The sequence below is a fragment of the Vidua chalybeata genome, chromosome 16, assembly GCF_026979565.1.
Source record: "Vidua chalybeata isolate OUT-0048 chromosome 16, bVidCha1 merged haplotype, whole genome shotgun sequence".
NCBI lineage: Eukaryota > Metazoa > Chordata > Aves > Passeriformes > Viduidae > Vidua > Vidua chalybeata.
In genome coordinates, this window is record NC_071545.1 from 5,941,191 (window position 1) to 5,966,314 (window position 25,124).

Below are 25,124 nucleotides of genomic sequence, written 5' to 3' on the forward strand. Positions count from 1 at the left end.
ACAAACCCTGCTTTTAAACATATGTCCAGAGATTCTACTGATATAAATGTAGCTTGCTATCAACTTTATTTAAATCTAGAGATAATGTGTCTCTGATGTATTGAGATGGCTTCCTGTGTCTCCTAAATTTGCCAGTCAATAGAACTGGAAAGAATAGAACTGTCAATTTCAGGACCTGTGAGACTTGCTGCTCCTTATATTGCTGGATTATTTTGGAAATTCAGCTGTGGTGAGCATTCTGCAAGCTCAGCTCCCAGTATGGCAGGAGAACTGGGGGAACAGGGACATTATGGTGTATTCTGGTGATTTCAAAATGGAGTTTGTTTTTAAATAGTCTCATTTTCAAGAACATTTACATGAATCTAGGATGTTGGCAGGCATTTCCTCTCATAGGAATAGTTGAAAGAATTAACATATCGGTTCAAATTGAACGTTCATGGAAGACAAAAATATTTCTGCAGAAGGATGAATAAAAAGCCCAAGTTCATTCAAAAGTCACAGAGTTAAAAAGCAAATTAATAGTTCCATACCCCATCTACAGACTGGAATTTCTTGGCACCAACCAACAAATTTTATCACTCACAAGAAGATTATTTTTGAAACTATCTTCTGGTACTACTGCCTGCTCAAAGACTACTTGTAAAGAAGAAAGTGGTTTAAATCTTTTTACTAACACCGCACTCATATCTGAGTTGAATAAAGTTTTCATCAACAATATTAAACTTCTGTTCTGTGAACTGCCATGTCCTGGAGAAGCACACAGGACTGTTATTGTTTGTGACTGCAGCAAAGATCTGTGTGGCAGACAAGAGACAAGAAAAGCAAAAAAAGATCAAGCCTCTACATGCATTCATTTTCCCTAAAGCCCCATGATGAGAAACAAAATATGTCATGTTTGCTAGGAAATAATTTTCTTCCTAGACATTTCATGAAATGCTGATCTTTTAAATCATGGACAGAATTCTTGAACCGAATGCACAAGGCCCTTGTTTGAATCATAGTGGAGAGATCTGCTGTTATTCTGAAGAGTGACCAATTCATTCTTGTCTCCCCCTGCTCTGCCACCTGACAGAACTGCAGCACATGGCAACACAACTCCAGTCTTTTGCTTTTTTTTTTTTTTTCCTATATGCCTTAATAAAACTGGCAATTTTATTAAGTCAGCAAAGTGATCTTCCAGAAACATTACATACTGACTTGAAGATTTACTTGCTTGCCTGAAAAGGCTGGTGTTGAGAGCAACTGTTTGTTAAACTGGAGTTTTTTAAGGAACTGGAGTTTTTTAAGGGAAACATTACTAAAATACTAGAAAACAGTAAATAATGTCCTGCTGAGAGCAGGAATCACAAGTCATTTGGAGTGACAGAGGAACACCCATATTTGAACCCTTTCCTTTCCTCTTTTACCAGATGGGAACCTGGCATTCTGACTTGTTATCATACAAAGGTGCAGCTATCAGCCCCTCCAAAACTGTCCTTATGATCATCAGATGCTGCAGTGCAGGGACAGCTGGGCCTGCCCACCCTCAGGAAGCACAGAAAGGCTTTGACACTGGGCAGGGGTGAGGGGGGCTGGGTTCAGAGGCTCTCCCTCCCTGCCCATCCTCGCTGCTCTGCTGTCACACAGACACATCTCAGCGACTGCACAGCCTGTGTCATCCTAGGGCACAGGAACAGAAAGCCAAGGCTACAAGAACACTGTGAATCTTGCAAAAATAAGGAGCCTGTCAGGGGCATCATTAAGGTTTTCTGTTAAAGTTGAAGAGAGGCTCCTGGACCATGTGTACCTGAGGCAATTCCTATCTGTGGCAGAACTCCAGTAGGCCAACACTTTGTGAGACAGTTCTGTGCACAGCTACCTACCCTCCTTCAGCAATTTTTTCCTCTTTCATTGCATGAAATAGGCACAAAAGGTCTCAAAAGTACAAAAGCCACGAATTTCAGTCTTTGCTGGATACTTTGGACTCATTTTCTGTACCTTTTTCTGAAGACAAAGCTTTTGAACATCTATTGCATACACAAGAATGTCAAAATATAATTTTCCTCTCATTTGCTGAATCATTTGAGTTTGTGAACACCCACCCCTCCTAACTCCAGAACATGCTGTGCCATGTATTTCTGGGTGACACTCTGATGACATGGCATTCACAAATTCATTAGCAACATTTCAAGGGATGAGGAAACTGTAAGGAGGTCTTAGAGGGGTAAATAACATATTATCATCACATCAGCAAATCTGGTGAACCAGCTGATAGAGTGCAACATAGTTCCTGAATGGGACAGCATTGAGTGCTGAGGGTCAGGGACGGCTGCTCAGAGAGAGGGGGGTGTTTCCTGATGTTTCCATCACATGGGGACATCCCAGCATCTCTAACTGGAAACACTTTATTGCACAGGCAGTACAGCATTGACAGAAGAGCTTGACTCTTCAGGTATGGCAGTGGGAAAAGTGGGAGAGAAGAATAACAAACTGATTTACCAGCTCAGAAGTGGGGTTTGGGTTTTTTAATTTTTGTAAAAAATTTAGTGAACTTTTAGGTATTAATTATTCAAAATTGATTATATCCACATTTCTGGCCCTTGCCTGTGACTGCTTTGCTTCCTGCAAGGGTCAGAGTTCTGTATAAACATGGGAAAGAGGGCAGAAAAATAATTTAATATAAATCAGATTACATTCCCATAAATTATCCCAAATTATTTGGTTTTTTAAAATCCAAGAAACCTCAGGATTGTGGAGGAGGCAAAACCTATGTATGACAAGAAAAATGTTCTGAAATAGTTAATTGCTCTTCTGGAGTTCTAACTTTTTTAATTTAATCAGAAAAGGCAAGGCTTCCCTGACTTATATCTATGCGCTTCAGGCAAAGTTTGAAGAACCAAAAAATAGAAACAAAGGTGGCAGATCAAATAAATGATCAGCAGACCACACAAGAACAGATGGTATTTTCTGATTCAAGTATTTTTCTATTTTTATTTGGCTTTTTGTGGAAATGAAATCCTACTTAGCAGTCAGAATAGAAAAAATGACGAAAACTAAGGAAGTTATTAGCCAAAAGCTACAGAACAAGAGCTGACATTTCCAGCCCTGTGGCAAAGAGCCAGCGAGGAGGGGAAGGTGAGGGTGCAGCCAGAGCTGAGCCCACTGCTGTGCCAGGTGCAAGGCAGAGCCTGCCAAACCCCAGGGCCCAGGGAGATGCTCTGTTCTCTCTCACCAACGGGAGAAAGACATTTCTCAAATCTTCTTTTTTATCCCCAAGAGAGAATGCCATTTATCTGTCTCTTCTAAGAATATGATCTTAAAATAGAGGGATATTTAACAATCTTCATGCTCTTTCAAAGGTTGTGTGATAACACAATTAAATGAAAACAAAACTATTATCATTCTTTGTTTATTTTTATCTTTCCTCTAGCCATGCTTGTTTTGATATACCAAGCAATCAAAGGCTGATCATAAAAAAAAAAAAAAAGACAAGGCTGAGATGTTGCCTTTTTGGTTTGTTTTTAGTAACAATTTCCTTTATTTTCTGTCCTTTGAGAAAAAAACCCTTTGTGAAGTTGTCCCCTGGCTATACTGTATTTAAATATTTCTTCTTAATGTCAATATTTAGTTTCATTTTCAAACAACTGGGCACAGACTTAACAAAAGCATGCCCTTCAGGTATCTTGTGCATATTCATCACAATCATTTTGCAAATGGCCTTTTTTCTATGAATATACTACTAATATCCCACAAAATTTTTCAAGCTTTTTATTTTGGTGAGGCATTCTTTTTAACCAAACACTAACTGATTTCTATCACAAAATAAAGGTAATTTTCAGTTAATGCAGCTACTTTGGAATAGGCAATGCAGAGATTTTGAAAACAGACTGATATTTTCATGCTTTGGGTTTTAGGTTTGTTACTAAAGTTTGCACTTGCACTCAGAAGGAAATCATCCAGTTTTAGTTCATTATCTTGCTCAGAGTTTTTATCACAAAGTACAAATTTGTAGAAGGATTATGGAGAATGGACACTGACATCTTTTGAGCTGAATACCTACCTTTTTATCACTCAGCCCAGTCACTTGGTCAACAAATTCCTCTTGAATCATAAAGGCAGCTAAGTTGGCAGTGTAACTGGCCAGGAAAATGACAGCAAAGAAAGCCCAGACTGATACCATGATCTTACTCGTTGTCCCCTTGGGGTTTTGCACAGGCACAGAGTTGTTGAAGACCAAGCCCCACAGTAACCACACTGCCTTTCCAATGGTAAAGGATGGTCCATGGGGATCTGCAAGTGCAAAGAGCAGTTAGTTCAGCTGCAGTTAAATTAAACCTTGCCAATATACCGTGCAGGGACAAGCCATCAGTCCCAGAGATATGGTTAGAAAATATTTCAGTATATATAATCACAGGATTTACCATGAGTACCCTCCATTGTGATGACAATGAGTTCCACATTTTTAAAACATAATTCAACATTTTTCTACGTGGCAAATGGTTCAAAATTTTTTAAGATGAAAATGGAAAGCATAGGTTGGGAGGAGAAGCAGGCTGGTATGTCTCCTGCAGGAAGAAATGTGCCACAGTGTTGCCCTGTCAGTTTTTTTGTGCCAGCAAACATGTGAAATGGAAAACTGGATGTTTAAGTCTTAATGATTCAATTCTAGTACTTTTCTTACCCAAATTATTTTTATCATCTCCAGTCATCCAACATTATGCTTTTTGAACATTATGTAAGCATTTTTAAGATCAAAGTGTGTGAATGTGTCACCTACTTTTAAGCACCTTTGTACTCAGAGCATGAATCAGAAAGACAGAACAAAGGAGCTACCTCTACAGACAGGGGATTTAGAGCAAGCCAGGCTCTGGCTGCCTCACATGTTCGGAGTCAGTTCTGTGGCTCCAAATGTGTTGACATTACAGGTAAAATTCTGTCCCAGCTAAGCCATTCTGTAATTTTTGTTATTTCTATTTTCGACCGTCTTTTAATTCACCCCAAAGCTGGAAGTGGCCAGCATGCTGCCCCCAGGCTCACACAGGGCAGAAGTGAATTAGCAATGTCATTATCCACTCCAAAGGCCTCGCCCTGTGAGAACCAAGGGCAGTTATTCTCACCCAGCCCTAGGTAAGCACAGTGCAATCACACATTGCTCATCACCCAGACTCCCTGAACCCTCAGTGCAGAGAAACCAGCCTCCCCTGACTCTGACTCATTTGGCCTACTTATAATTATCCTTTTTTCAGTTCAATTGCAATTTAGTCAATAAGCTCTGATGCAGAATTCTGTAACTTTACCTCCTTCCCTGCTCTGTCCCTTTATCCAAGGGGATGCACATTACAAATATAGATTTAGCTATTCATTTAAAGTATAATTTATTTTAATAATAATTCAATGATTCCCTAAAATAATAAAATCCTAAGTGGGTATACTCAGTGCATGTTTTCATTTCAGTAGAAATGCTCTCCAGTGCACTGCTAATATTTCACAATGCAGTCAAGCTCTACATCTTAGATTATGCTCCTATTTTGCAACAGCACTAGGAAAATAGAGTGCAGTAAAATAAACACAATGGAGCTGACTTTTGGTTCATGCAACTACCTTCTAGACATACTAAGGACTGAGCTAATACAGGGATAAAGTGCATTTTTCTGAGCAACAGTATTACAGAAATGATATACCAAGGGAGCAATCTAAAGTTCTGTTTATGCCACTGGAGATTGTATTACCACTGAGATTCATCCTGCAAAAAATGCCTAGGGAAATGAGAGATAATAAATGCTTTTTTTTTAATATTACAGGTTTGAAATTAATGGCAGCTGAATTTGTGGCAAGTCTTTAGAGCTAAGTTGGGATGTTCTGATGCCATAACATGTCTTTGTAGCTGTAGGTACACTAAATAATCAATTCAGGCACAGAATAGAACAGCCAAGTTCCTGGATCCCCAGTGTCTATACTCACCTTTGATTTCCCCACTGTTAACACAGGGTTTATTTCAGACAGAGGTGACATATTTACCATCTTATTAAAATGATAACATAATCTGAACATTACAATAATCCACTTTTTCAGAGAACAAGCCAGCCATTGTCTAGAAGAAATCATTTGCTTTTAATAGTGCCCAGAACTGTGTTCACTAAGGTGGAAGATCTCTTGTTACAAAACAAGGCAAGAATGATTTAGAAATTTTAAAAAAGGCTGCAATCTCAAATGTCTCTTAAGAAAGGGGAGAATGAGAGCATAACTCTCATTCCATAATGAGATACGGAATCCTCACTCCTGAGTCAAAGTGCAGCTTTCACTGAGAAAGAGTTAATGCAAAGCTTGTCTCTTTTGAAAATGAAGTTTCTGCAACCGAGGGTGCTACACAGGAAGGAGAGATGCCCTTCTTCCAGGGGCCTCATTTCAAGGTTAAGAGTTCTTCTGACTTTTTACAGGGACTACACAAAACTATGGACGATGTAACTGCTATTTTTCAAACTGCCCAGCAGACCACAGGATTTTAGGTAACTTTCTCTGAACTGATCATGACTTTGTAATAGCCAGGAGTAGAACATATTTCACTGCTGACACTTTACAACTGATGCCATGTACTAACCAAACACTGCCTGAATAAAACTCTGATACCACTTACCCTGCTCTCTGTCTTTATTCCATTGAATTGGAATTATGAACATGAGCATATAAGCCTTCAAGAAATCATACTTTAAATTAAGAACAGAAACAGTTTAATAGCTAATTTCATTGTTTTATTCCTATGTTATGTTTATTTGAAAAGATGGAGACCCAGGGATGGAAAATATATGATTTTTTAATAGACATGGAGTTGAGTAAAGTGCAAATCTTACCTCTCCCTTGTGCTAGGTTCCTGTTGTACCCTACAGGACTAAAGTACTCAAATATAAAGACAGCCATGGCAGACACGATGAGAAGCATCACAAACATCATCACCCAGACAGAAGCACTAAAAGGCTCTGCAGCAAAACAGGAGAAAAAGAAACACAGTTCATTAAACCAGTCACAGCACAAGAATTCTCATGTCCTCGCCTAGGCAAGCCCAGCAGCTTCCTCTACATTAGCTTTTTCCAACAAAAATGCTAGCAAATAACTAAGCAATATATAATGAACTGCTGTTAGTATATATATAGACAAAACCCATAAAGTCAAAAGCTTAAATGTAAGCTGTAATTAAAAACAGAAGGCTGCACACTTTTCTTTGACACTGAGTGGCACATAATTGGTTTGACTCGCTGCTTATTCCACAGTCAGGTTTCTGTGTCTGTTCATCCTGTAATATAGAAATTTATCAACAGCATGGTCCAACTTCTATGACTGTGTTTCTGCAAAGCAGAAGCAATTAAGCATATGTTTAATACATTTGGTAATTCAGGGAAGTAGACTTCTCTCTCATTTTCGCCAACAAAAAGTGTTAGAGGAGGAAAGGTAAATACTTGCATTCAAACTAAACGCTTTTGTTTAAGGATTCTTTTCTCTCTGTGTTTACTTTCATCTACCCGCAATGAAGATGATATTTTTATCAATTGCAACCACATCCTTTTGAATGTCTCATTCTCATCTGGGAGCAAATTACTAAAATCAAAAGGGTTTATGGAAAATTGGATGTCAGTTTGAAAGACAGAAGAACCATAATTAAGTAAAAGAAGTAGGTTGGAGCATAAAACTAAAAGCAGTTTCAAATACCAGACTAAGCACCAACTTTTTGAAAGGACTCGATATGAATACGAAATATCATCTTTCTCAACCACAGATTCTATCATTTCAGGAGTCTCTCTGGTAGCTGCTTTTGTACAAGGATATCTCTAAGAAAGATTAGCATGGCAAACTAATATCTCTTTATCAGGCCAACTTATTTGGGGCACTTCACATCATAACTTGTGCAAATAAAGCAAGTGTGAACATGCTCTGAAGCGTGAGAAAACAAATCTTAGTATACTATTTCTAATTAGGACAGAATCAAGAAACAATTGAAATTACAGAAAATTAGCCTGTTCGAATGTTTTGCCTGTTTTTGAAAGCCCAAGTTCCTCTCTTGTAGCTTTTTCATTCTTTGAATTTAAGATTAGAATCACTGAAACTTCCTCCCTTATTGCAGGAAAGGACAATGACTGAGGTGCTCTAAGCCCAATAGCCCAATCTGAGCCTTGCTGAAATTCAGATGATTCACCCAGAATAGAATGAAATGTAATAATTTGTGCCCAAGCATAGAAAACTCATGAGATCTTTTGTCTTTGCTATGATTTCTTCAGAAATCTGTGACTTAGACAAGACCAAATAACAAATAGCCCCACTGGTGCTTTTGGATGGCAACTAAGGCAAAACAGGGACATTTTAAACCAAACTGGTTTCCTCTTGCAAAGGAGCAGTATTTTTTCAATTAATTATTTTATTTTTAAGACAAGGTATGAAGTTCATTCAAGTACTGCAATTATTTGTTTGGGAGAGAATGGTAAGTTAGGAAAATAACAGAATTTGTAAAAGGAAGAGACAGATCTATGTAGATACAGCCAGGGAAGGGACATTATGTAGCCAAATACAGTCTAAAAAATATTTTCTGAATTCAGTAAGTAACTGGATTAAATTGGAATTCACGTAGAACTAGTATAAAATTTTGACAGCATTCTCACAGAAGAAAGCAAGGCTGATAAAACCCTTATCAAAAGCAACAGTGTAGAAACAGCAATGGTAATTTGTCAAAGTCTAAAGAAGGCAAAGGGCAAAACAAGCCAATGTACAAAAGTGAGCTATAAACAAGAGTTTAAGCAGAATTCTCTTTAATAATTTAAGGAGTCTGGTAATGAGGTGGTGAATTAATAGAAGCAATAGGAAAACAAAAAGCTATTTGGGACAGCAAGCAGTAAGATTGAGCAAGTACAAAATCAACTGAATAACAAAGTCGATCTTCCTGTCATATCAGAGATCCAATTACACATTCAGCACTGTGCTTTGATTCTCAAAGGACAGGAAGGGAATTTCCCTCAGGCGAGCAGCAGGTTTTAAAGGAATTTTCAGTAAAGCTATAATATGGCAGAAAAAAACTAATATATGACTTGTTAGTGTATATTTCAAATGACTGACAACAGAGAATATCAAGCAGGGAAAAGATGTCTTTGAATGCTACCTCCCACCACCAAAACCAATACTTAAGGAATACATTAAATAAAGAAGGGCATAGATTTTCTATTCTATCAATGCCTCCAGAAAAGAAAACTGACCTCACCTATGAACTCTCCCTCTGAAAAATATAGAAATGGAGATTTAAGGTTTTCATTTATTTATTTGGTTGTTTAAATGAAGTAGAAGCAAAATTCCACAAGATCATTAAAAAAGTATTTGTATATCTAGTATATATCATCTCTAGTACAATGTGAAAATATTTTAACATGGATAAAATTCTCATTTGAAGGACACATCAGAATCAGAACACAGCAGATAATGAGGACTAGGCTGTCACAGCCCATCAGTTACTCAGATCTATTGGACACAACAACTGACTGGAAAAATCTAGTCACACAAAATCCTGTACTTGTCCACATTCATAGAAACAATTCACAAACCCAGATATTTCAGAAGCTGTAATCAAGTGCTATTCTTTAAAAATAGTACTATATTTGACAGATTTTAAAAAAATCTTTTAAAAGACTTACGTAAGGTGACTCTATTCTCAGACATTCACTTAATTGAAACAAAATCAGTCTGTGAATAAATTCAGCTATCTGCCTGATAGTATTTTGCAAGGCAAAACATTTTACTACTACGCACACCTCATCAAAATACACAGTCAATTCCAGCAAACTGGCAGCTTCATCTACGCCTGAAAAAACAGAGCACACTTCTGAGAGCATAGACTTGATTTATTGGTGCAGTAAAATCAGATTTCTTCAAAAGTAGAGCTATTTTAGAGAGCTTTATGAGAAGGGGTTCTTTTTTTTTGTTTCTTTTGAATTATATAGACATCCAACTAAACGAAAAACATTAAATGCATTTTAGAAATCTAATAACTCTATTGCTTGTGAAAAATGCAAAAACAGCTTCTCTTTTGATGGTAGCTGTAAACAGGTTTTTAAGAGAGAAGTAAAAAATCAACTGCACTTGCACTTTAGAAAACACCCCAATTCTTATTTCCAATGGTCATTTCAACATGCTGCAACTGCAATTTAAAAAATGAACTTTACAATGCAATGACTCAAAGAAATGAAAAGGCACTCTCTGAGTATTTTCATTACAAGTACGGTTTCTTGCAATTTCACTTTAAAGTCTTTCATTCATATCAAACACCAACAAAATCTACTTAGGTATCACCACATTTGGGAAATTATTTGATTACTCACTGTGTCATATTTACTTGCATCATCTCTGTAATGTGCTTTTATGGAACAGATATAAGAAATCAGCTCTGTCGTTAAATGATGATTCTTGTGTAAGAAAATTCAATTATTTGCCTGCTTGTATCTGATACTACACCACTAATCTGCTCTTCAATGTCTGTGAGCAACTTCAGGGGGACTGAAGAACTTCCACTTAGCAATTTAGGACTAGCCTAACTACTGACTGTGCCCTAAGATATCTGGAATATACTGATCTTTTCATTTGCCACTTAATGATTTTAGTGTCACTATTCCAGTACAAGATCTCTTTAAAAATAGTAGGCCCAAATACATTATGAAGAACATAACAGCATTCTGGGCATTTTTGAACCACATCATGGCTCTTTTCAACTTCAGGTAAATTCAGGCCAAACACTAAAAGAAACTATAAGTACTAAAAGAGGAGAGGGAAATAATGAAAGGGAAAATGGACAACTTAAACAAGAAGCATGCAAGAAAGGAAGCCCAGAGTCTTTGGTTCCTTATATCCCACCTCCTATCTGCCCAGCCTTTCGTTTCTTTGCTGTATCTCCACTGTTCAGATGCATCAGTGGGGAAAACACTCAGCTCTCCAGTGCAGTAGTGTGGCGTTCAGAAGCCAGAGGTAGCTGTTACCCAACTAGCTTTAAATGATATCTAAAGATAAGGAAGTTGCTCTTCAACTCTACAATGGGTTTTTCAATTATTTTGTGAATATTAAAAAGATATTAAACAAATTGTGATGAGCTAAGCAAGCATAAGTTAATTTGTAAGGAAGCAGGGTTGAGGATGTAATTTTCCTAACTGAAGATTTTAGGGGATTCTTTTTCATGTTGAAATCACTGTTTTTGGTTTTCACTTTCAACATCCAAAAGCAGCAGCACTGTGTCCATGTGTTAAAGATCATGTTAATCAGCACATCAACACAGCACACACTTCTTAGTGTAAAATTCAAAGCTCAACAGAACTGTGTTAATGTACTACATCTCTTAACACACAATTAAATCTACCAAACTCTTCAGAAATGCAGTTAGGTTATCTGGACGGGCTGGAGATCATACCTAGAAAAGCAGATGGTGAAACCGTGCCGTTGCTCCGTGACACCATGACACTGATCCCAGTCTCCACGAACGGCACCGAAAAGTCGACGACTTCCGAGCGCTCCTCGTTGATGGTGAGGGAGCCCACAGCCATCACTGCCCGGTGGTACACCACCTGATCACAGGGACAGCACACCACCAGCATCAGCACTCAACACCTCCTTCCTCAGCAAGAACTCAGCTCACAAGAATGCTGAGCTCTTGCTGAGGAACTCTTTTACCTAAAAGAGAACTTACTTCACCGATCATTCCGTTCCACACGTTATTGACTTTTTTGCCATGCTTCCCATTCGTCACCAAGTACAGGTCATATGTGAACTTGACAGTTTTAGACAACTTCTTCAAGATATCGATGCAGAATCCTTTGCAGCACTTCTTTACATTAGTTCCCTCGTTAGTTTTGTTGCTGTCAACAGAGAAGACACACATAAATATTCCTGCTGGGAAAAACAGAGGCAGCACAACAGCAAGATACAGCACACTGTGAAACAACATTTTGCCACTCTTGTGAATGACCATGTTTTTCTGAATCAAGGCAAAAATAACCCACAGGATGCTTTTATAGCTATATGGTGTTTGCAGCTCCTGCTAATCATGACAGAGTTGCTTGGTGAGACACAGAAACAACATTACCTCACATGACATCCTTCCACTCCAGGATCCAGCCTCACGCACTGCACTGCTCCATCAAGACATACAGCCTGCTCTTACTAATCTCTCTCTTAGGATTAGATTAAACTTTTATTACTTTTACTCTCAAGACATCAGACTACATGTCATTTAGTAATTAAAGAACATGTAAGCTATAAAAAGGCACAGCAGTTCACCGTGCTGGAAATGGATGCATCTTACTCAAAGTGCACCTTTCCCTGCACTTGGAGAAGGTGAACTTCAGGCTGCCTTTAAGTGCGAGGATGCAAGTTTTCTCTTCATCTTTTTTTTCTGAAATGTTCATTTTGGAACTTCTAGAACCTTTTAGTATATGCATCTTCAGAAGGCAAGGCAGTATCTTTAAAATAAAACTGTTTAGAACTTAACTAAAAAAAATAAATTTCTCTGACTTCCAGATGGATGTGCACAACCATTTAGCAGCCTCTGGAAATCTTCAGAAACATGCATCATATTCCCTCACACCTGCCCAGTAAAAATCCTGTTATATTCAGTTCATAAATACACAGATCAAGGCATAGTGGGTGAAACACGACTGACAAATGTAGAGTGGAAACTCTTCCCCTGATTTCTAATGACTGCTCCAAAGTTATGGAGCACTGAAAGAAGGGGACTTTTCGCTTGATGGTAAGTCACAGTGATATTTTATGCTGTAGTAGTTTATTCTATACCAAATTTCAGTATAAACTCACATTTTCATTAGGAGACATTTTCAAATTGTTACAGACTAATGAAAGCAGGCGTATCTCAACATAACTGGAAAAATTCAAAAAGGACTCATTAAAACAGTCCCAGTTTGGAACACAATCTTCTTCCATGTGACTCAAAAGGGCTGATTCTCATTGACTTTGAATTTACTATAAACTTACTACCTTGTTAATAACTCAATGTGACTTACACATGTATAATCAGAAACTCTGAACTTTTTAAAAGGAGGATGTGCAAAGAGCATACCATGGGAAAGGGAAAAAGCAAGAAATGGGGGGAGGGGAGGGGAGGGGAGGGGAGGGGAGGGGAGGGGAGGGGAGGGGAGGGGAGGGGAGGGGAGGGGAGGGGAGGGGAGGGGAGGGGAGGGGAGGGGAGGGGAGGGGAGGGAGGGAGGCAGTCAGGGAGGCAGGCAGGCAGGCAGGCAGGCAGGCAGGAAGGAAGGAAAGGAAGGAAGGAAGGAAGGAAGGAAGGAAGGAAGGAAGGAAGGAAGGAAGGAAGGAAGGAAGGAAGAAGGAAGGAAGGAAGGAAGGAAGGAAGGAATCAGTGAGAAAATAAAGGACTATATTTTGCAGTCAGGAAAAGAAAAGGGTACACTGTGTATTTACTCACTTAAGTTTGACAAATTTCCGGCATGGCACGGTGTTTTTTTGGCAGCTTTCCATGAGAGGATCCACATCCTCAACGATGACAAAGGGAGCCTCCTCCAGGGTGACAATGCTCAGGTGGTTGTCGTCGGGGTCGCTGTCTGCAAAGGAGCTGTACCTCGGCCACACTGAGTACTTGAGGCTCAGGGAGTTGTTCTCCCACTTCCCCACCTGAAAGGCCAAGATCCACAGACTGCTGAGAGCTGCTTGATGGTGCTGGACAAAGAGGAGCCAATACTAAATGGGCTGGGACACAGGCACAGGGAATTACATGGCCAGGACAGTTGGTTTGGGGTTTTGTTGTTTAAATTACTTTAAAATTTATTAGCAATTGCATGAAATGAGAAAATGCACAATGGTAAAGACAAATAAGGTAACGTTATTTTAATAGGTAACTGTTTTATACAGACTGGATGTCATCAGTTAACACCATCTATCAGTGCTAAATGCACTGAAATTTGACATTTAGCATTTCTATTTGAGCTAGAAGAGCAACCAGATACTCTATTTGTCATCAGCACCCATTTTAAATAATAAAAAATTATTTTAAAAAAAGTCAACCAAACAAACAAAACTCTAATACACACTCACATCTGACTGATAACCAAAATATCACAATGTCATTTCTGTATCTTCCCACAGAGAAGACTCTTCTGTTCTTATACATTGAAAAGTCATTGTAAAAGCCTTTACTTAGGCTTCTACTGGAGCCAAACCAAACCACATTTTTAGTAAGAACTTCCATTAGGATAATTTCTCATAACTATTTTATTCTGCCAACTGTTGGGTACTTTTAAGAAAGCAAACACCACTGCACATGAAAATTGCCAGCTTATTTACTCTTATAAAATATCCCTTCTAAATTAACCCATATTTCTTTCCATTTCCAGATCACCAGAAGGAGGTTTATGATTTAAATATTTTGAGTCTAGTCTTTTCCACCTCAGATTGTTTAACTACTTTCTATCCAGAAATCTAATTACATGTTTTATCTGATAACAGATAATATAAATGAGCTAGCAATCCACATAATTTATAACCTAATGCATTTTTATAATTCTTGAGTTGCTTAAGCTAAACAAATGACAATATAATCATAAGACTGTTAAAATATTTCGTTCACAAGAAAAATGATGGGAATGAGCACTACAATAAGAGACTCAGGCCCTTAATTTTTTTTTTTTTTTTGTTACCTACATTCTGTCTTCTAAAAACTTGAAAGTTAATCACAAAAATTCCCAAAGAACACGATTTATATCCATTCCTATTTAGGGAAGCCTATAAGCACATGACCTTTGCAGATTTCTTTCTATCCTGTTTATAAGTCAAGATGTTTTACTGAACTTTAATGTAGGAGGTAAAAATATCAAATCTCTACTCACTTAAATTAGGAAATTCGAAGTATCTCAAGGGAAGTAGGAATTCTCACTTAAATCAATGGGAATTGTATCTATGATTACTGTGTATATATATTTCTAGTATAAAATTTAACCAAAACACAGTGGACAAAGCCTTTAGGAGGAAAGCTAGCTCAGCCACAGGGGAATAATCTACTGCTCCTATAAATAAAGCAGTGGAATTGTTGAGGTGTGGTGCGTAGTGGCAGTGACAGCAGCGTGTGCTGGCTTATGTGAGCTTACACGGTGCCGTCACAGCCCTGAGTACAACATGGAAGTGGCCATCTGGAATGGGGAGGATTCCAGCCAGCCCAGGACCTCAGACAAACAGCAAACCTGCCAAGGGATACGAGGGATTTCAGAAGTGGAAACTGTGCCCGACCGTCTGCCTATTGCGATCATCGAGAAGGAAATGTGATGGCATTTGTGTGGTCAGCAGTGCAGCAGAGCCCAAACCATTTGGGGCAGGATGCTGGGAGGAGGCAGATCCTGACCCCGAGGCACATCCCTCTGCCAGCCACCCCTGGCATCTGCATCCCTGTCACAGGGAGCACCTGGAACCACCCCAGTGAGGTCACCTGGTCCTATCAAGAACACAGCGATTGCTTTGGTGTTATTAACAGAAGAACAACACCAAAGTTGATGATATTTTGATATCATCACTTCTGATATTCTTTCTACTTCAATGGAAGCAACTCCATTTTACTGTTCTGAGGAGGATGTAACCAGACACATTTAAATACCCGGATCTGGGAAAATGCTAATTTCTTTTGAGTTGCATCTATGAAACTGCTGTGTTGAGGTAATAAACACAGTAGTATTTGTAAACCAAATATTTTTTTTTAAGAAAATTCAAGCTGTGGGTAACACACTAAAAATGAAGACCTGCTTCATTATGGAACTATCAAAAAGTGCATGCATATACATTTACTGTAATATATACAAATGACATGAAATATCCAGAGACTTATGAAAAATTTCTTTCATTCCTAGTTATATTGATAATAAATATGGGTTTGATCCCAGAAAAATACAGAAGGTGGCCTTCACTTGAAAAAAGGGCAATAGAAACATTTCTAGGACAGATTGTGTCCCAAACCCATAGAAATCGTCAATTTAAAGCCAAAAGAATGGAAATTACATAAAAAATATTATTTCAACAGCATATCAAACTGTTGATTCACTATGATTGGTGCAAAACTCATCTTCAAGTAAAGATATGCAATGGTACATATAACCATTGTATTTCTTTTGAACTTGCACATTCTTTCCTATTTTCTCCCACTTCACATGCAGTCTGGAATATTCCCTTTGGTTGAATCTCTACAGGATGCAGGAAGGGAAGGGGAAAATAGCTGAGAGCATGGAAGAGCTTGTTTGAAGTCAGACTGAGTTAGCAGTCACAGGGTGCTCATCTCATCCCATCCACTGTTGCCTAAAGCTCCCCACATCTGACTCTGACACTTGTGCTTTGACCACTTCATCCAAGCCTTGTTATCTTTGGAAGATTGCAGGCAAGGAGAGTGACAATGAAGAATTTGGTGTGTTCCTGTGTGACAGCCAAAGGCAGACAGAGCCCTGCACACATTGCTGTACCTCAGAGTGCCCCTCCCTCTGCATCCCAAAGAAGTCTCTGAACAATGTAAGGATGATTGGCACAGTCCTGCTCACACCCTCACAGAGGCCATTGAACCAGAGAAAAAGAGCAAGGCCAGATCCTGAGCAGAGCTTCCCTGTTACCAGTGGTGGCACAAAAAGGGAGTCTGTCACACCGGCATATCTCACCAAAAACAAACTAATACCTCAGTCCTGTCACCCTCCTCCAGCAGATGGGAGCTGTACACAGCACACACCCATCATCCCTTTGTAAGAAAAAATGTTACATGACAACAGTGATACTAAATGCACTCCCAGGACTAGCCAGCCAAACCTTTCAAAAGAGAAAGATTTTCAGGGATGTTCCTTTTACATTTAACACACATACATTGCAAAACATACTTTTTGAGCTGTCCCAGTTAAGAAAATAGTGCTGAGCAAATACAAAACCTAGCCCATCTTTCTTTATTGAAAAACTATTTACTACTATTTTTTCATTACACTTTTCCACTTAAAAGGAAGAGCTACTATGGCAAACTTTAAATCAATAACTAAAATCTAAAATAGAGTTTTTCAGGTTAGCAATAACAGCTGCAGAACAAAGCACAAGAGCAAAACTGTTCCTCCAGACACAGCACCTGCTGTACACCTGCTGCTGCAAACCTTTGTGTTTTTATGCTTTGAAAGTCCATATTTCACAACGGAACTCTAAATTTAAATGACAAAACTGAGCAGTTCCATGTCTTATTAATAAGTGTTTTACAGTCCTGAATGGTTTGAAGACATCCATTTAAAGACTCTGACATTTCCAAAATTTGTTGCAAAATCTCATATGGGGAATGCAGATGTCCTGCCCTTCCCTCATGGCTGCTGCTGACACCATCAGGAAGGCACCAGTCCTGTGACCAGCAGGGCTCCAAGGAAAACACAGGACCCAGGGAGATTATAAACAAACAGGAGGAGAAAGAAAAGCTACCACTTCCTGCAGCCGCATTTTTCAATATGGAATTATTAATTGGCACTCACCAAATCCTCAGTGGCTGGTACTGTTTTGGTTCTGGGTAACGGCCCAGATAACTCTGTGCAGTGCCAGAGTTCAGACTCATACCAGAGAAGCCATTTAAGAGTTGATTATGTCATTAGAAAGGAAGAGCTAAACAAATTGACAGCTCCTTCTTCCACCGCCCAGTGGGGGAAGATTTTTTGTCACCTCTGCGCTCAGTGAAGACCTTACAGCTCTCCAGAAATGCCCAGACAGACATACTTTTATCTTCAGAGATGGAGAGCTGCCCTCAAAGTCTCCCTGTTCTCTAATATACAGGTGTAAAGAACAGGGGCAAAGCACACCACCTTTGCTTTCCATGGGAGTTAAGAGTCCTTTACAGCAGCAAAGAGGTGGGATCCTCCTTGGGAATATATGATTTAAGAAATGCTGCATAACAGTTGGTGCAATTCAAACAATTCAGCAGAGTAAGGTCAAAGGAAAGGCCTTTAGGCTAGGCAAAAGCTCACTGATACAGAAACAATATGCAATTTTCAGCTGACAGTAAGTGTCAGGATGGGCATATTTACAGGAAGACTAAATACACAAAACAACAAGGATGGAATACAGGGAATGACAACCCAACAGATGTTAAAGAGCATGTTGCTGCTTCTGCTATAGGCAAAAAGAATATATCACATTACAGCACAGAGCTACTGACAAAAGATACCCCAGCAAACAGATTATTAGCTCAGGCAATTTCATCTGTTCTAGTTAAAATATCTGCATTTCCTCACAAGTGTTAGGGAACACCTATCATGAGACACAAGGATCCCTCAGCTGTCATGACCCTTGCTCAAATCAATCCAGATTTCACAAGAAATTACCATGGAGACCTCTTATTCCCGCAGTACTCTGCTAAAAAGCTCTGTCAGAAATCTGCCTGAGCATTGGGTTTCTCAGCTCCTGCCTAGTGAAGTCAGCTGCACAGTCAGCTACAGGAGCTGTCTGTTCTGGGCTACGTGACGGTGGATGTTGGTAGCCAGATGGAGCTCTCCGTGAAGACCTTGGGTCGTTTATTCCAGGCAGGAACCACGCACCCTCTGCCCACTCCTTCCTACTTAGACACAAATGTGTACAACCCCACACAGAGCTTCTAAACCTGGCACATGCTACTTAATCAGAGAAAAATCAAGTTCTGCATTAAATCCTGCATTAGTAGAAAGTTAAAGATGACAGGCTCTGTTTAGAATAAACCTGGATGTAAAGTAACAGTTCTTGCAGTGGTGTTTCATTAGCAATCATGCCATAGTCCACAAATTCACCCAGAATACAGACAACCATGATAATTTTATCTGTATCTACCTGGAGCATCAGTAAAAATTGGTTTTACCCTGGTACTTATCTTTACACATGGAACACACTCATCTCTAAAAACAGTCTTCCCCACCTCACTTAAGATATGTGATACACACTGCCTACTTTTGCCACTGCTAATCATATTCTAGTATATGATTTTAATATTGGATTGATTTGGTTTATTTCCACTTTAAAAAATATTCTAAAAAAAAGAAAAGAGCCAGACTAGCAGACTGAGTTGGCAGCGCAGTGAAGCTGATGGTTCAGGTGAGACATGCAGGTCCCAGCTCTCTAAGTAACGTGAACAGGGGAGCTGCAGCTGGGGCTGCTGAACCTCTGAGGGCTGTTGAGCACTAGCACAGTGTTCCTGCAGTGCTTTGGTGATATTTGGGCAACACTGCTAACTCTGGTAAATTTTATCAAGTTTCACTTTAACAAGCACATTAAGCTTGTCTTCTTAAAAATCTCTTGCCTTGAGAACAGCATCCCCTTTGCCTGTCAAGATCAGCAGCAAGAATAGGAATGTTGGTGTCAAAAGTTTGAGTAGCTGCTTTAGGATCTGTCAAAATATCTTGCTGTGAAACATGCCCAAAAAGTGATTTTCAGTCTTCAAACTATTATCATTCAAACAACTTTCTTCAGCATCTGATATGGGACAAACCCCTCAGTCAACCCCACTTGCATATGAAGTTACCACCTCAAAGTTTCAATGCTGAGTCACTTGTAAAGAAAAAATAACTTATTTTTTGAGGGGTGAGATAAATGCTCTCCAGCTATGGTTGAACAGCTTCTCTATAACCTTAAGCTTTAAGTGAAGCATATAAATTCTGAAACCAAGGAAAAATCGTATTTGAATAAAAGCAGATTAAAACCAAGGAAAAATTGGTTTTAAGAATAAATCTTGAATTTTTAGGAGAATACCAGGTAAAAAAATCTTCACATAAAACACAATTACTCTTTCTACATAAATAATAAATTAGCTACTTGCAGTATGTACATTAGTTACATTATGAGGATTTACAGGCTGTTGCATTGCAATTTTTTCACATGAGTAAATTTTTTAATTAGATACTAAGACTTGATTTTTCCATATAGGATTGAGGATATTTAATAAGACTTCAATAAAACCATTCTGTGATATTCCCCGCTACACTGTAAGAGAAAGGAGAAGCACATGCGTGTCTGGAAACTCAGAGAAGCAAATGTTAGATCTCAGATGAGTAACTTTGACAGTTTTGAAATTGAGCAAAACAGCTCAAGGAGGAAGTAACAAGAGGAAAGAAATTGCCTAAGAGATACGGGGTAAAACCTGCAACTTGGAGAGAACATTGAGACAACACTAGAGAGCTGTTCAAATAAGCCATGTGGAAGAGAAGGGCCCTCTCAATCTCTCAGTCAACAGAGCTGAAGTGCACGATGACACTCTGCTGAAAAGATGTGGGGTGTGCCCAGACAGCCCAGAGCTACGTCCAGCTTGCCAGGATCATTGATTAGTCAGTTTATTTGTCCTCATCCACAGAGGAAGGATCAGACTGTGGTCAGGAGAGTAAGCCTGGTGGTGACAGAGCATTCTTGGCCACCTTTCACATCTCCCCTCTGACATAATTCCTAATTAAACCTGGCCCCCTTCCTAATTAAACCTTCCACAGCCCTTCTGGAGCAGCAGCCACCAGAGCTGCCCTGCCCTCACCAGCAGGGCTCCAAAGCAGGGCCACACACCATCACATACATCCCTTTTTGCTCCTCCTGCCAGGAGCCCCTCAAACCAGACAATGAGCAGGAAGGGATTTACTAGCTGGAAAACTGTGCACAGACAAGCCAAGGATCAGCCTGCAGGGAGCCCTGAGCGCAGCGCCGCAGGGGGAGCGGGCACTGCTGCCCTACAACCACGGACAGGCACAGCACAACCCGCCCCAAACCCTCATCCTCTGGCAGGGACTCGCTGGAAGGTTAAAACAGGCTCGAGTTATTTCTTGGAAATAATGTTGGTTCAGATATCCAGTATTTCTCTGCTGCTGTTAAGATTATTTTTCAAAAAAATCAAACCCATCTCTCCTTGACCTTTGAAGGGTCTCTTTAGAGAAGTTTCAAGGTACAAAATGTACGAAATTATTTTAATATAAGCATTGTTGGCTGCCTCTTTGAGCATTTCTTCCTTTGGCACCTCATGCTAATAATATTCCCCAAGCAGTATAATATTTTTCCAGAACATTATATATGATATGCAGACTGTTGAAGAATTTTAAAATAGGGTAAGAAATTTTCATAACAGTTAGTAAGCAAATGATTCCTCCAAAGATTCCGATTGACACATTTGGAGAGGATTAAATTTATCCAGAGAATTAAATTTGCATCAAAGGAACATAAAGAAATACACAGCATAATCTAGGACTACTCTCTGTTTCTGCATGACTAGCATATTTATTGAGATGTCCTTCAGTAATTCTGATTTTGTCATTATTATTCATCATCATGAAGAGTCTTGTAGTCTTATAAACTGGAGTTTTAAGTTGATTTAATGGGTTTTTAAAACTATAACAAAAAGAATTCATAAATTTCAGCAGAAATTTAGATAATGCAGAATCACATTTCATGAATTTAAAATAAAACTGGTGGATGATTTAAATGTATGTTTTCCTACAGTCTTATATTAAAAACAGTTTCTTAAAACAAGTTTTTAAACATAGGGACACAGCCTGCAAAACTCAGAGCCAAAACAACCACAGGCTGAGATTGGAGTTTAAAAGAAATGATGCTTGTGATAAACTTTTTCATTTACTACTTGCATATAGGATTAACATTGATGCTAGGACATTTTTCCTTCTAGCCTATGCAGAACTCAATATGGAGATCACTTGTCTACCTGGACTAGTCAAGGTAGTCTGGACTAGTCTGAATTTTTTTAGGCAAACATTGACAGGATTATTCTCCAATGCAACAGGAACTTCAGGGTTTTTTTTTTTTTTAAGTATGCTTTTACTATAAAATCTGTCAAAAAACACAAAATCAAGCAAATAAAAGGTATGGAATCGTCAAGATAAAAATCCATCCAGATTCAAGTAGCTGAGGACCAAGCTTTTGGACATTTTTCAGTTATCCATTTTACTTTACTAAATTTTAAGAAGAACTGGAAATGCAAGGTGCGTTTCACAGAAACCTGAACTCCACGTGGCTTTTCTTCACTGTTCTGTTATAACTCATCAGATATACTCAGGATGGTGTAAAACAGTTTCTTCTGAGTGCTGTGACAGCTGCTGGAGCAGAACCAGTGAGATGTGACACGAATCCACATCCCAGTCCCTCAGCAGCCCCGTGCCCGTGCCCCGAGCAGCGCTCACCTTCTCCCACTCCCGCTCGTTGTTCAGCACTATCACCACCAGCCTGGGGTGGGCCTGGTAACCATCTGCTGTGAAGGACAAATCTCTGCCTTCCCACGTCACATTCATCATAAACCTGGAAGGCAAGCAAGAAAAGTTCATTGAAAAATTAATGGGCTGTCCAGCAGTTAATGAGCAGCAAGTGCGGTCAGCAGCAAGCCCTGCCGGTGCTGTGGGAAGCCTGTGCTGGCAGTGTGGGGACTCAGGGCATTTCAAGGCAGTTCACAGCTCAAGGCGAAGCAAAATATTGTTGATGTATGAATTACAATGCAGAAATCATTTTTAACAGCTTCCACGTTGCATATGATTAATCTCTCCCCTCCCTGAAAAATCTTTCTGGCACTTTGCACAACCTCACCGGCTCTTCAGGAGCACTTTAAAAAAGCCCACATCACCTCTGTGTGTAACATTGTCCTATTGTGTCACTGAGTAGTACTGAGAGCAAAGTGCATCCGATCTGTCTTCCCCTGCTCAGACCTCCAAGAGTCAGCTCTTCCCAAAAGTCTAGCTACACACATTGTTGTTGTGCCACGAGGATAAATTCCACTAATGCCAAAACCAGACATGAAAGCTTTGAAGGTGTTGGTAAATATTCAGTTCAGTAATTTCAAAAGAAAAAGGATTTATGTTTTCATTCTTTTGTATTTAGCTTAATTTTCAACAGTTTTCAAAAGACATATGAATTAATTAGTATTTTGAATAGGAAAAAAAAATACAGGGACACAAAATAAAATAAAAAATAATGAAAAAATTTAATATGTTGTTGAAAAAAATCAAAACTCCACACTGTTAGTGTAAAGCTGACAGGGCTATCCCACAGTAAGAAGTAAAACTGGAATTCAAAATCTTGGGAAGAAGACAATATATCTCCCAGCCCATCTCTGTTGTCTAAAGTTATTCACATTGAATTGCTCTGAATTCTCAGTGTATTTAATTGAAAAAAAATCAGCCCAAGACTGATGCAGACAGAAATGCAGATGTCCATCCTATGGAGAGATGTGTTCTGAAGGGCACAAATTCACTGTTCTTCACACATTACCTGTAGTGCTTTACCCACAAGACACCAATATGGTTTTACATGTTTGTATGGGTTTGGAGGGGATTTTTGGCTTAGCTGGTTGGTCGTTATGGCTGGCTTTTTTAGCAGTAGTGGCGGCATAATCTCCTGGAGAATGTGACACAGACAAAATTCCTCAGCTCCAGATTCAAAGGAGAAGGCTTTTGTATTGACATAGCTGCCTAAAAATCCCAGTAGCAGAAGCACAGTAAATAAACACATAGACCCAGAAGAAATCATGGCATTGTATCATAACAGTTAATAAATAAATGTGCACCTGAACAGCCATATTAGCATCATTCAGCACCACTTTGACAGCAATTTGTAAATTCACCCATTGTAATAACTCACATTTCATTACAGGATTCCAGTGTCAAAATTTTCCCCTTGACAGAACTTTGCTGCCCAGTTGAACTAATTTCCTGTATATTCCATTTTTCATCCAACAGTGAAAGATCTTGCTTGGGAACAAAAAGCTTGTCTGCCACCTTGAGAGGCAGCCAACACCAAACAGGATTTACTTGTGCACACATGTAAGGAACCAGCATAACATTCACTGTGACCCAGGGAGTAAAATGCCCAGGAAGTAAACACAAGAGGAAATCAAGGATGTGCTGTGAAAACAGGCAATACTTGCATTTGCACTTCTGCACCCTCTCCCAGTTCACACCCATGAGGTAACACCCCCCACAATGAATACATCATCTGACAAGGCCAGGCAGAAACCACCTCATTCCACCAGAGCTGAAAGCCAAGCCTTGTGTCCCCTCCTAAGGCTGGATCCACACACACCCTGCACTCCATCAGGCTTTTGTGCTCACCTGGGTGTTTAACCACACAGAAAGTGGTGATTGGACTGGAGGTTGAACCCCTCCTCAGTAGGATCACCACCCCTGATTTCAAACACTACTCATCAAGTTTTGGGATTAATATGCAAATGTCCTAGCCTGGAAGATAGTCAAAGGCCGTCACAAGATGCAGTGCTGAAGCTCAAATGTTCCAAAAAGACTAATATGAACCACAACTCTAAAGTGAAAAAGTGAGCTCAGTGTATATTTTAAATCATGTGCATTTACCAGCCATTAAGTAAAGAAACACATTTTGCAAGGTTTTTTTGGTTTTTTTTTTAATTCCCTAATCTGAAAAGTCTCTTCAAATTGTGTTCTCTGATCCTGATACAAAGGTATCCATGAGTGACGCACTCTGAGTTACCCCAGATTCTCACACTGCAGCAGTAAAAAAGTACTTCAAAGAGATTCTTGTTTCCCCAAGCACATTCTTCTGTACAAAATTCATCAGCTGCCGTGTTCTCCAGAAATCAATGCTTACAACTTACACTCACTTTTGAATTGCCATTTTTCCTCTGCAAAGAACAGAAGTCCTGCCCTGCTTTTACTGGCCACGATCCCAAACTGCTTGTCCTACAAAAAATGCCCAGTGCTTGTCTGCTTCTAGTTAGGAATAATGCTGTGAAGAATTTACATTATGTTACTCTTCTAGAGTTTTAAGTTTATCCAAGGTTAATTCAGTGCAAGAGGTCTTTGGCTTTTGAATTGGATAAAATATATTTCTGAAGTAGCTTTGGAAATGCAAATTCCTGTTCTTAACTAAATGAGGTGTTTAGTTATTTGAACTCATTACTTTGATGGGGCAATTAGCAACATACCTTGGATTTGTAGTTAATCTGTTTTCATTCCTCATTAAAGCTACAGCCTTTGCAAAGGCACACCAGCACAAGGCCTTGTGATGGTATTATGACACTGAAGTCTTAATTAACTTTTGCAAACTGAAATTTGTCAGATTCCCCAGGTGATACTTACATCAAAATGGCACCTTTCTTCTGACAGAAGTTAAGCTAGACTCACATCGAACCCAAAATAGGTTTTTTATCA

General features: G+C 39.2%; 1 protein-coding gene across 1 annotated transcript in view; it reads right to left on the reverse strand.

Moving 5' to 3' along the window:
* The window catches only part of GRIN2A (glutamate ionotropic receptor NMDA type subunit 2A), a 157,135-nt gene that overhangs the window by 31,574 nt on the left and 100,437 nt on the right, over positions 1-25,124 (reverse strand). Inside the window, exons 4-9 of the mRNA XM_053957521.1 lie at positions 22,137-22,251; positions 13,430-13,635; positions 11,681-11,849; positions 11,405-11,558; positions 6,828-6,953; positions 4,040-4,269 (exon numbers count right to left, since the gene is read on the reverse strand). Of these exons, the coding sequence (XP_053813496.1) occupies positions 4,040-4,269; positions 6,828-6,953; positions 11,405-11,558; positions 11,681-11,849; positions 13,430-13,635; positions 22,137-22,251 (1,000 nt within the window). The remainder of the gene's footprint in view (positions 1-4,039; positions 4,270-6,827; positions 6,954-11,404; positions 11,559-11,680; positions 11,850-13,429; positions 13,636-22,136; positions 22,252-25,124) is intronic.